This window comes from Xyrauchen texanus, chromosome 40 (genome assembly GCF_025860055.1).
Source record: "Xyrauchen texanus isolate HMW12.3.18 chromosome 40, RBS_HiC_50CHRs, whole genome shotgun sequence".
NCBI lineage: Eukaryota > Metazoa > Chordata > Actinopteri > Cypriniformes > Catostomidae > Xyrauchen > Xyrauchen texanus.
This window is the reverse complement of record NC_068315.1, coordinates 26,971,666-26,983,693: the sequence shown is the minus strand read 5'-3', so window position 1 is coordinate 26,983,693 and position 12,028 is coordinate 26,971,666. Positions and strand designations below refer to the sequence as shown.

At 36.8% G+C, this 12,028-nt stretch overlaps 1 protein-coding gene across 5 annotated transcripts in view; it reads right to left on the bottom strand.

Annotated features, from left to right (window-relative positions):
• Positions 1 to 158: 158 nt before the first annotated feature.
• LOC127633225 (carbonic anhydrase 4-like) overlaps positions 159 to 12,028 on the bottom strand; it is a 27,942-nt gene continuing 16,072 nt past the window's right edge. Inside the window, exons 1-9 of one of the 5 annotated variants that reach the window (XM_052112158.1) lie at positions 5,682 to 5,703; positions 5,478 to 5,550; positions 4,290 to 4,316; positions 3,935 to 4,105; positions 3,320 to 3,471; positions 3,131 to 3,232; positions 2,967 to 3,039; positions 945 to 1,111; positions 159 to 846 (exon numbers count right to left, since the gene is read on the bottom strand). In XM_052112158.1, coding sequence (XP_051968118.1) covers positions 610 to 846; positions 945 to 1,111; positions 2,967 to 3,039; positions 3,131 to 3,232; positions 3,320 to 3,471; positions 3,935 to 4,105; positions 4,290 to 4,316; positions 5,478 to 5,550 — 1,002 coding nt within the window. In that variant the 5' untranslated portion in view covers positions 5,682 to 5,703 and the 3' untranslated portion in view covers positions 159 to 609. Of the gene's footprint in view, positions 847 to 944; positions 1,112 to 2,966; positions 3,040 to 3,130; positions 3,233 to 3,319; positions 3,472 to 3,934; positions 4,106 to 4,289; positions 4,317 to 5,477; positions 5,551 to 5,681; positions 5,704 to 12,028 lie in introns of those variants that run through there. The other 4 variants (XM_052112159.1, XM_052112160.1, XM_052112161.1 and 1 more) reach the window with 4 other exon arrangements.

The window sequence follows — 12,028 nt, the reverse complement described above, 5'->3', positions numbered from 1 at the left end:
ACTGGCTGCAAGATACATTTTAACGTGTCATAGCCTGAGAGACAGTGGGTGAATGTTTTATGTGTTTTACCCGCATGTGTCATGCCAATGTTCACCACAGTGACCCTTTGAATGGAATTGAATTGAGAGAGAGAGAGAGATGAAAGGGACACATGCCGTTATTACCCAGCAAACCTTTATTATTCCAGTTGGAATAACTTCAGTATGCCATGTCTGCCATAGCTTGTGAGAGTATTCAGCAGTCATATTATGTCAAATTGAGAGAAAAAACTACAAAGGAATGTTCTCTGATATTCAATATTACACATATTATGTTTACAGTAACAACTTAAGCTTCATACACATAATCATACTGTCAAAACTACAGGGCTATGTTATGCTCACAGATAGATGTCTGTGCGTTTGCAAAATGTAGAACAGTTAAGTATCATCAGCTAATAACAGAACTTGTATAAAAGCGTGCACATTATTTACTAAATGAATAATGTGAATAATGAGAAACCGATTAAATCAGATTATAATGCTGTTAAAAGAACTAGTTCTTTTTAGTTTTGGGTGAACTATTCTTTAAAGAGTGGACTTTATTATTCTAATTTCAAACACTAGTTTTTATAGCCACAAACTGCAAAAGAGAAATATTGTGGTAATATATAAAGAAGTCAAAGTTCCTGCTGTCACAGTTCCTGCTGTCACAGTTCCTGCAGTCACAGTTCCTGCAGTCACAGTTCCTGCCACCTGTGATGTCACAACTCTGCTATTCAGAGACTGAACACCTCTGAAGTTGTTAGTAATCAGCATCTGTGGGCTTGTGCCATGGAAATGGACAGTTGATCTGAAGAGGCTGATCTGTTTGGAGAGAATTTAAAATAATCTTAAAATGTGAAGAATCAACCTAATATAAATGATTATTTTTTAATGTTAATCAAAGAGTTGCATTGACTTACCAACTCATGGCTGACTTTGATGGTGTCTTTAAACACAGTCCAGATCACAACTTCATTACAGCTGGGTGTGGTAAGGGAGCCTTGGTAACGGTAATATTTCGTTCTGTTCACATTTTCAAGCAGACTGTCCATTGTAATTTGGTGCATGATGTCTGATGTTGCTTGACCTAAATATATACCAGAGGGTGTAAGGAAACAACCCATCTCTCTTCAATTAATTTGAGGATGTTTTCAAAATTATGCAGGTGAAGGGATTATACATTATGCTAAAGTTAGATGCAATTTACACCCCAGTGCAAATAGTGGCAAATATTATTTGCACCCCAAACTTGGTAGATTAATGGTAGATAGGGTAGACTGGGTACAGTTGAGACATAGGTACAGTTGAGGCACCTTAAATAACTTGCGTCTGCAGCAAGCACAAGTTGTGATTTTTGCTGTGCACATGCGTATTAGTGTCCTCTTTGATCGTGGGAAATTTGAACAATGGACGCATCTCCGATCCGAAGATATTGGCAAAAGTTTTTTTCTAAGGTAAGACGTTCACTTCACCATGCACACTCCACAATGAATAGCTTATTATCCTTATGTGACTGTTAAACGTAACTGGTATAATCACAAACGTTATTCTGTGCCCTAAAACGGGCATATTTCATGGTATTGTGTCATGCATGGTCATTGCAAAATCTAGAGAAATGCGCGAGGTGGCCATCAGGGTACAGTTGAGACACACTGTCTCAACTGTACCCATGATAGAGTTCTATTACGTCACACGCTGTTTAGTTGTTCAGTGTTATGATAACAGGTTAAATGTCATAATTAGCCAGCATAGGACACAAATGAAAATAAAATTGTATATTTGTGATATTTAAACTGTGTATTATTAATGAAAATATTTTCTAACATGAATGTTATAAGGATAACCTAGCATGTTGTCAAATAGGCAAGGTGGTAAAACGGGTACAGTTGATACACCATTTTTAAGATGTGTGCAGCAGTCACATAGTTAATTTAAAGAGAGAGAGAGTGTGTGTGTGTGGGGTTGTGTGTGTGTGCTATGCTGTTTATGTTGTGTATACATAGCCTGTATGAGGACTTTTTGTTTATGTTTTTGTTACACCTGTTGCAGGATGCCCCACAACAGAGCTAGGACAACGAATAGGGGAGTGCCAGGATACCTATTAGAGAGGGCCTCAAAAGAGGTAGAGGACACAAAATGCCTGGTGTGTGACCGAATGGTTCTCAAGTTCACGGTCGGGAGAGAAATGGGTGTCCTGCTCTAGGTGCAGCATGTGGTCACACGTAGAGTGTACCCTTGGCGGAGACAGCTACACATGCCATCATTGTGAAAGTGACACCTGAATCAATTTTTTCCTTTGTTGGTTGTTTACTGTTACTTTTGACATTGTTATTATTAGTGTTGTTATTGGAATGTTTCCATTTGTACTGTTGCAATATCTGTTCATGAAATATCTTGTTCCTGTTTTATACATTTTAACCAGTGCTAATTTAAATAAAATGAATTAATTTAAATGGATGAATAAACAAACATGTTGCCCAAATAATTAACAGAGTATAGGGTCATCATTGCAGCAAGTTTATTGTGTTTATTAGTCCCACAGACACCTTACACCTAAACATAACCTTAACCCAGATAACACATGTACTGTACATCTTCAAGTTGTCTGTTTTAGTTTTTTCATCTGGAAAGCATCACATTATAAGTAACATCTGCTAAAAATCCTTAAAAGATCAGATTAACAAACATTTTCACATTCAGTGTCTTACTGATATCCAAGAGGAAATGTTTCATAGAGGTATTACAGATGAGCAAACAATGTAAAAAAGACCATAGTTTTTTACATTGATTGACATCGGTACCTGAAAACGTAGTTGTGTTTGAACAAGTGGAACTCTAAGTGACAGTGCAAGTACAAGACGACATAATCAAAGTTTTAGTATTACTGAGTGCACCTTTAAGCATTCAAACTGTATGGGCAGTTGACAAAACCATTTCCTTACCTGCATTGGTGATGTTTGACAAGTAAGATGTTAAGATTTCCCAGCTTTTTGTTTTGCTTGTGTCATTGGTTCCCTAATGGTTAAATAAAGATACATTTATAATATGTATTTACTTAAGGGTTGCATTTCCCATCTCTGAATGTAATAAAGATGGCATTGCTTACCTCGATGAAGAAACCAAGAACAGCTAATCCTGTTGCGTCATTAGCATCTAAAGCCGCTTTAACACTCCTGTTGTACTTTGAATGAACGTTCACGATGTGCAGCTGAGAGACAGAATTAAAGTGACACAGTGAATGATTGATCACACATAAATTCAAACATTAAGTTATATTTTCCTATACTATTTATACCTCCATTGGGTATTGTTTGCCATCCACAGTGTGCTCAGAGCCAGGTCCGGAGCTGCCGTTACCCCAGTGGAGATGGAAATTTACAGAGTTATAAAGACCAGGAAGATCACCTCCCTCCACTGCCATTGTATCACCATCCAGGTTGACCACCACTAAGAAGACCAATAATATTTTACTTACAAGTTCAACCACATACTATATCAACACTGAGGTTGAGCATCAGGCACTGTGTATCGCCAACATTTCTCAACTAGCGTCTACTTTTGTACTTTTCTGAGCATTACTGTGTTTAAAGGATGAAATGCTTTTGTTGCAGTATTCCTCACAGGTCTCTTTGACAAATAAATAAATAAAGCATTAACTAAATAAATTAATGTAAATGTTGTGATAGCTTTATCACAGGTATGATCAATTAATTAATCTTTAACAAGACATAAACAACACAATAAGACAAATACAGTCACTTGTAATTAAAATACAAGTATTGAATTGTAAGCCAACCAGACTATATTTAGTAAGAAATAGCAAACCCTAAAAAAATGCATTTGATCGGTGTGTCAAATAAATGCAGAAAACAACAATAAATTACATTTCCTGTTGGGCAGCACCCCTTACCAGAATGACCACTGTTTATAATTGACATAAAAGTTGCGTTGTCACCAAAACCAGTAAAGTTGAATGTGGTCAGTTTGGGATTTGCCTGAACATTTGCAGTCACAATATCAATGGGAGATTGCCTTGATCCATTGCAGAATAGTGAGACAATTTTGGGCCACTTGGTAACATCTATTACAAATGAACATAAAACCATAAAATTTACTTTTGCTCATGAAATTATACATAAGAGCATGCTGATACACTCAAACACCCATAATGTGGAATTCTAAAAGTAAATTGAGCAAGAATTTATTAATTTATTGTTTATGTATATGCGTATTTTAGGGTAAAACAAAAAATAAATCATACTTACTGCAGGCTGGCTCATGATAGCACCATTCTGTTTAGGATAAAACTACAGTATTAAATGAACAGCTCACAAAAAAAAAAAAAAAACATCCAATCATTTTCTCATAATTTATATATAAATATAAAGATAAAATATTGCCTAAATGATTTGCAATTTCAGTGTAAGATTTGTGAAAGCGTGAATCAAACAGCAAGTGTAAATTTTTGCATGTGCACAGAACGTTTTGTAAAGATGTAAATCAAATTGCAAGTGTCATCATTCCTACTCAATCTGCCCCGAGTGGCATTTGAATCCCGGTATGGGAGCCGGACATGCTAGAAAGGAGGCTATAAAAGCTGATTGCAGGTTGCAATGTTTTAGGTCATGTTTAGGCACAAAAACATTGCCAAAAGTGTAAGCATGAAAAAAGGATGTCAGAAGAATACAGATCATATTTACTTTGTGTTAATTTGAAGTTACAGATTCACAAAACATGAATTACACTTATGAAAAGCATTTAAGTATTGCTAAGATTTTTTTCTTACACTTGCATCTTGATTTACACATTCACAAAATGTTCTGTGCTCATGCAACTTATTTTTTTATTTGAGTTATGCTTTCAAATATCTTGCACAAATGCTTGTAACTTAATTTATGCTTTTACAAATCTTACTCTACACGTGCAAATCTTTAAGGTACTATTTTAACTTAATTTGACATATTTTTACAATACATTCTCTTCCCTGCCTAGTAGCTGGTGATATGCACGAATAATGCAAATCACCAACACATTCATAAACATTGATTAAACAGTTTAAACATTGATCTGTTTCTCAAACACACCTATTATATTTCTAATGAAAACATGTATTTAACCACTGGTGCTGAATAAATTACTTTTGTGCTGCATGTATGTGCTTTTTGCTGCTTCAAAGTTCTGGCCACTATTAAATTGCATAGAATTGACCTACAGAGCTGAGATATTCTTTTAAACCATTTTGATTGTTTTTAGCAGAAGAAAGATTTTTGTTTTTGTTTTTGTAGCCTATCTCTTTAACAAATAATCAAAGAATAATCTAGAATGTGACACCATTCCTTAAAAAGTTTTAGAGCCTTTAATATCTACTCGCTATTGCTAAAAAGAATAAATGAAAAGAAATAAAAGAAAAGGGGTCTATTGAGATTAAGTGATGCTGAGATTTATCTACTCACCCACTGTTGACTCTGCACTGTGAGCAGTGGGGCACAGAATGGCAGCAAGGCACGTTACCAGCAAGACAATCATCTAAATAATAATAATAATAATAATAAAAAATCCTTACAATGAAGAACTATACATATACGAACATTGGGTACACATTTTGTATACAAACTAAATTTTAATTTCATTTAATTTGAAATGGATAAATGTCTTACCTTAGTTTTTGAAGAGACTGACCTGTCTGTGTGCAGTAATATTATGATGTGGCACCATTCCCGAATATTAATACTCTTGGCTGCTCACCTGTATGTGGGTGTGTCAACTGCATTTTTGTATGCGTCTGAATCGTTATTAGAGCGTTCACATGTCACCACCTCACTAGAAATCTTTTGTTTCAGATTCAGAAGATTACTTTAAAATGTACACTACCTGTCAAAAGTTTTGAAACACTTGCCTGAAAAGTTTCTCATGATCTTAAAAATCTTTTGATCTGAAAGTATGCTTAAATATTTGAAATTAGTTTGTAGACAAAAATAAAATTGTGCCACCACAATAATTTATTTAATTACAAAACGTTATTTTTTTTTTTAAATGGATGACCATTGGACCGAATAATTAAGAAAAAGCAGCCACTAAGTGCCCAGCATATAGATGGGAACTCCTTCAATACTGTTTAAAAAGCATCCCATGGTGATCCCTCAAGAAATTGGTTGAGAAAATGAGAGAATATTTCTGCAAATTCTAGGCAAAGTGACAGACACACAAACACACAGTTTTTATTTATTTTGGATTTTTTTTTTTAGTCATCAACATAATTCCCTCTTCTTTTTCCTCATTAACTATTTTTCCATCCAAGGATTGTTTGCAAAAAATGTTTTAGCACATCAAAATAAAGCTGATAGAAACACAATATTTTTGTAAGCAATATTCAACATAATATTTTTCGTTTAACTCTAGTGCATAAACTCTATGTTGATACATCAAATGTCACGAAAAAATGGTTTGGAAACACTTTTTGTCAAGAAAATTTGCATTAACACAAAAATGTAGGTGACACATGAAAGAATTTACCTGTAAAATGTAGATGTGTTTTTGTTCATGTTTTGTTTATGTCCTTTATTTTGAAATGTTTTTCATATTCCATGCCATGTTTTATTCCTGTTTCCTGGTCATGTGATCATCCTGTTTCCCTCCATGTTAATGTATCGTAGTTGGTGTACTTCGTTCCATGTTCAAGTTTATAGCCAAGTCTAGTTCATGTTCTACTTCATGGTCAAGCCAAGTTAAGTTTATGTCTAGTCATAGTTTATAGTCATGTTCATGTTTATGTTTCACGTTTATAGTTAGGGTTGTGGACTTCACTTATATAAATAAACTGCACTTGGGTTCTCGTCAAATCATCATCATCGTCTCTTCGTCATTGTCATTGCCAGCTACAAGCGTTACAGAATACTCGACCACCCATTATGGACAGAACGGATCAGCCTTTGCATCTACGTCAGGGAAATCAACCCCTTCAGGATTACGTGGAGGATTTTTGTGCTCTGGCAGGCCTAGTGGACTTTAACGAAGTTGCCCTCAAATACATTTTTTGTTTTGGACTGATTGAGTCAGTCTGTTCCTTAATGCCTAGCGGGCACAGTCCCTCGACCTGGCTCAATATATATCGACCTCGCCCTACAGATCACTGGTTCCATGTTCACTGTGGGGAGGCGGACGTGAGCGCCAGAGTTCCACATCGTGGCGCCGCCCGCCACAGTTCCACATCATGGCTGCCGCCACGCTATAGTTCCACGTCAAGGCCACCGCCACGCCAGAGTTCCACGTCATGGCGCCGCCAAGCCAGAGTTTCAAGCCAGCGTCCCACGTCATTACCAATGAGCCCATGCCTGCCATGGCCAACGAGCCAACGTTGCCAGCCTCGTCTGTCCCAGAGCCTGTACCACCAACGTCGTCCTCACGGAGGAGGAGAAGGAGGAGGAGGAGGAGAAGGGATTTCATCTCTGAGTCTCAGTCCATGTCTGCGACCACAGAGGTCAGCTTCGAGTCTCAGCCCATGCCCACGACCACAAAGGTCACTCCCAAGACTCTGCCCAAGCCCACGACCACAGAGGTGGCTCCGAGACTCTACCCATATTCACGACCACTGGGACCATCTCCGAGTCTCTGCCCATGTACATGACCATGGAGGTCGTTTCCCAGTTACCCACGGCTCCACCTTCCACGACCTTGCCCACGTCATGGCAGCCAAGCCAGAGTCAGCTCCAGGCCACGTTGATGCCACGCCTCAGCCTGCTCCATGCCAAGTCACAGTCACGCCTCAGCCTGCGCCATGCCATGTCACAACTGATCCTCAGTATGTCCCATGCCAGTCTTAGCTGAACCCCGGACTTCTCCTCCCCATGTTTCAGCTGAAACCCGGACGCTCCATATCTTGTCACATGCAAGCCTCTGCTCCACGGTCCAGGCCCGCCTCTGGTCCACGGTCCAGTCCCGCCTCTGCTCCGTGGTCCAGGCCTGTCTCTGCTCCACGGTCCAGCCACCCCCCCTCCCCGCAACTCCATCATAGTGAAGTTTGTTATGTTTTGGGGCGTCGGGAGCCGCCCCTAGAGGGGGGGATATGTAACATCTAGATGCGTTTTTGTTCATGTTTTGTTTATGTCCTTTATTTTTAAATGTTTTTCATGATCTATGTCATGTTTTGTTCCTGTTTCCTTGTCATGTGATCATCCTGTTTCCTTCCATGTTAATGTATCAGTAGTTGGTGTACTTCGTTCCATGTTCAAGTTTATAGCCAAGTCTAGTTCATGTTCTACTTCATGGTCAAGCCAAGTTAAGTTTATGTCTAGTCATAGTTTATAGTCATGTTCATGTTTATGTTTCACGTTTATAGTTAGGGTTGTGGACTTCACTTATATAAATAAACTGCACTTGGGTTCTCGTCAAATCATCGTCATCGTCTCTTTGTCATTGCCATTGCCAGCTACAAGCGTTACATTACCCCAATCGTTAGCCTGTGTTTATCATGACGACAAGATATACATCCTTGAAAGCTAATTTATTGTACATGATTATGGATTGATCTTAATGGCATATTGATCAGATGTTGCAAACATGATCTCAAATCATGCACATTGACAAGTGCATGGAGAACAAATTAATGGCCACTGTTTGTGATTAATTTAATCATGGTAGAAATCCATTTATTTATTGAAGTTGCTTTTCCACACCATTCAACATAGACAGCAGTCACGGAATTAGCCCACAATACAAAAAACATGTAATTTCTATGCACAAAAGAAATACACAATACAAGGAGAAAAGCATCAGTGTGCTTTTTGGAACACTAACATAGCCCAATTCTATAAAATTATTGTTAAAATTCCCTGTAATAAATTAAATAAATTACCAAACAAAAAAATATATATAAATGCCTTTTCTTTACGGCTTCAGGGCAGATGCGACAAAGAGATTTTTTAGGCATGATGTCATCACATAAACAGTTTTTTTTTATCGATAAAAGGCCATTTGAATGGAAACAGGCAAAAGACGGCAAATTTCACAAAAATTTGTTTTACGCATTTTCACTTGACGATGACAAAACAGTATGTGTGAACAAAAATGAGTGAATTGCATTTTCTTTCCTGTGTGCATTATTAACACAGCTGATTTCAATATGAAGGCATTTGACAACCTGAGGTCCATTTGAGAATATGACTTTAATTTATTTGTCTGTGTTAACTCTTTAAAAATCATGAATCTTGGATCAGAGAAATTTGAGTGAAGTTAGATTTCAATTTCTTAAGGACAATTATAAAATGTTCAGATGGCCGTGTTAACTGTTTTGAGAGCAGTGACCTGCGTTTGAAGAAATGTGTAAAATCGATTGAGGAAAAAATGTGATTTAAAAAGTATGCAACTACATGATTAGAGATACACATGAAACAAAAATACAAATTGGTACAAACATTTTTGTAGACTTACAAAAAAGTAAGTCTTATTTGACACTTTTCATTCTTAACCCAGAAATGTTTTATCAACCTGTTAAGATGTAAAGTACATCCTCATTTCACAGAGTTAAAAATAAACTGTTTATATCAGTCATTGTTATTTTTCTTTAGAGGATGAGGAAAATCAACTTTTAACTGCCTCAGGGAAGACTCACAAATATTCAGATGATAAACCTGTTTGCTTTATTTTCAGATGCACTATTTTCATAGTCATCTTATGCTTCTTTCTTTTTTAACTAATCTAGACACTAAATAGTGGCTTCACATCCTCCGCTTGCTCAAAAACACACTGTAACTTGTGAGGTTAATAAACAAAATTCAGCATTGATTAATTAAATTATTCAAAAGTTTTAATTCCAGAAGGAAGTACTTACATTTGCCACTCATTAGTCATTACATGTACTGAATTATTTATGATCATTTACAGTCATGGGTCTTCTTTGGTATATGAGCTTAGCTCAAAGTCTAGATATTTAAGATAAAATATCTTTAAATAATATCCATAATGCAAATGTTTACCAACTCAACCAAATCAGATTGAGAGCATCAGAGGACAGCAATGTCCAACACAAATTTCAATTGGATTCACGTCACGGGCTCTTGTCCGAGTGATCCATATAGACTGCACTAATCTTCAGGAAAATTAAAAATAATGTCATCAATGCATCGATTTCTGGTTGACCAAAACCAGCTCTCATCAAGGATATGATTGCATATGGCTCCATTTTGTCTTTAGTGTATTGTATATAGCCATTTCCAACAATTATTTTTGCATATTTGGTGGATCTCTCTCTCTCAAAAAAAAAAAAAAAAAATCAAAAGAAAATAAAAAAGGAATGAATACTTATCAGTTACAGTAGCTATTATTAAGACATTTTTCTTTATCTAATTCTAAATAATGTTTACCTCTTTCATTTTACCAGCTTTACTCACAATAGTAGAGAGTTCAGGAAATGGCTGAAAGAAGAGAAGGGGACATGATTGAAAAATGATGAGCACCGCAGCTCAATGCGTCAGGTCATGTGCGCTAACTGCTGTGCCACACATACGACATTCCTTTCATTTTAAGAGATTGAATTTTTTTTTTTTATTTATACAGGAGTGAAGGTTTCTGAAGGCACATTGTCCTGCTCTATAGACAACAATAAACAATGACTAATAAAACATCAACAACCAAGATGTATTGTTAAGACTTTGCACATCACAAAGATCCTTTTAAAGAATTTCTTTCCTGCACTGTCACAACATGGGGCTTTTTGTTTTTCTTCTTTTTTTTTTAAGGTGTAAATCATGATTTCAGATCAGCACCAAGTCATTCGTTTTCTGAGTTACAATATCTATATAGCTGCGATCTAGATCTGCTTCAGTCTCTTGGCCCATGGACAAATGCATTGATGCATTGTCTCATGCATCAGATGACTGACAACATTTCCTGTTAACATCCTTCAATCTTACATAAGATCTTGTAAACATATGTATCATTTTTTAATTATCTTTATTTGAAGGCCTTTCTCAGCAAATATCGATTATGTGCGATTGTGATTAATTTGATCAATTATTCGGCTTGTCATGTAATTAATTAGGTGTAGCGAATCAGATCTATATTCTTCCACCATTAGGAAGCGAATCAGATCTATGAAATATTAATAATCAATCATAACTTGTTATAATCGATTATGAATATTTGGATCAGTTAATCGGGTTAACTTGATGTAGCTACATTAACATTACAACCAAATACTCGGTTCATCCCGTGAACACTCAATTTTGGTTATTAATTAATTAATTAATAGAAATGTACATTTCCGGGGCAAGGGAAATGTCTTTCTTACTAAGTATTAAGAGCAAGTAGTCAAAATCTATGATTAGTGACTTTAGATATGAGCTTGAGACACAGACAACTTTACATGTGACATGAACAAGACTTTATTAACTAGACTAAACATTTAAACTACTCTAACATACATATACATACATTCATACAGTTTACCAAGGGAAAGAGGGCTGAAACAGAATACAGGAAGGCAAGAAGTTATAGCATTGTTTGAAGTTCAGCAGATCAACAGCCTGAGCAAACCATCATATTAGTTCTGACACGCCCTTTTTAGAAAGGGGTTAAGGATACTTAATGTATCAAATAATGAGACTAAGTTTGATACTTGCATGTCCCATTTGAAATAAACTGTCCTGATGCAATTTGTTGAGGCTCCAGTTGATCTTTGATGATGTTGTCTTGATGAGAGAGAGAACCAGTGAGAGTCAGAGGATCTTGGTGAATGGGCAGTCAAGGCTGTAGGTAGCCTGGCACATGCTTGGGAGTCCTTGGGGCCTTCTAGTGTGGCATGATTCAGCGAGAGAGTGAGAGAGCACAAGGCTCAGAGGGCAAGAGAGGCAAGAGATAGCGACAGGGCTAAGAGCTGAGCTAAGATAAGAGAGATGAGAGGAAGTGGGCGCAGCAATTTTATACCCTCGGGAAACAGGTCCCACCTCTCATTGGCTCGACCAATAAGAAGGGTTTGAGTTCTAGGCGGGAATTTGGTTTATTGCTCTTT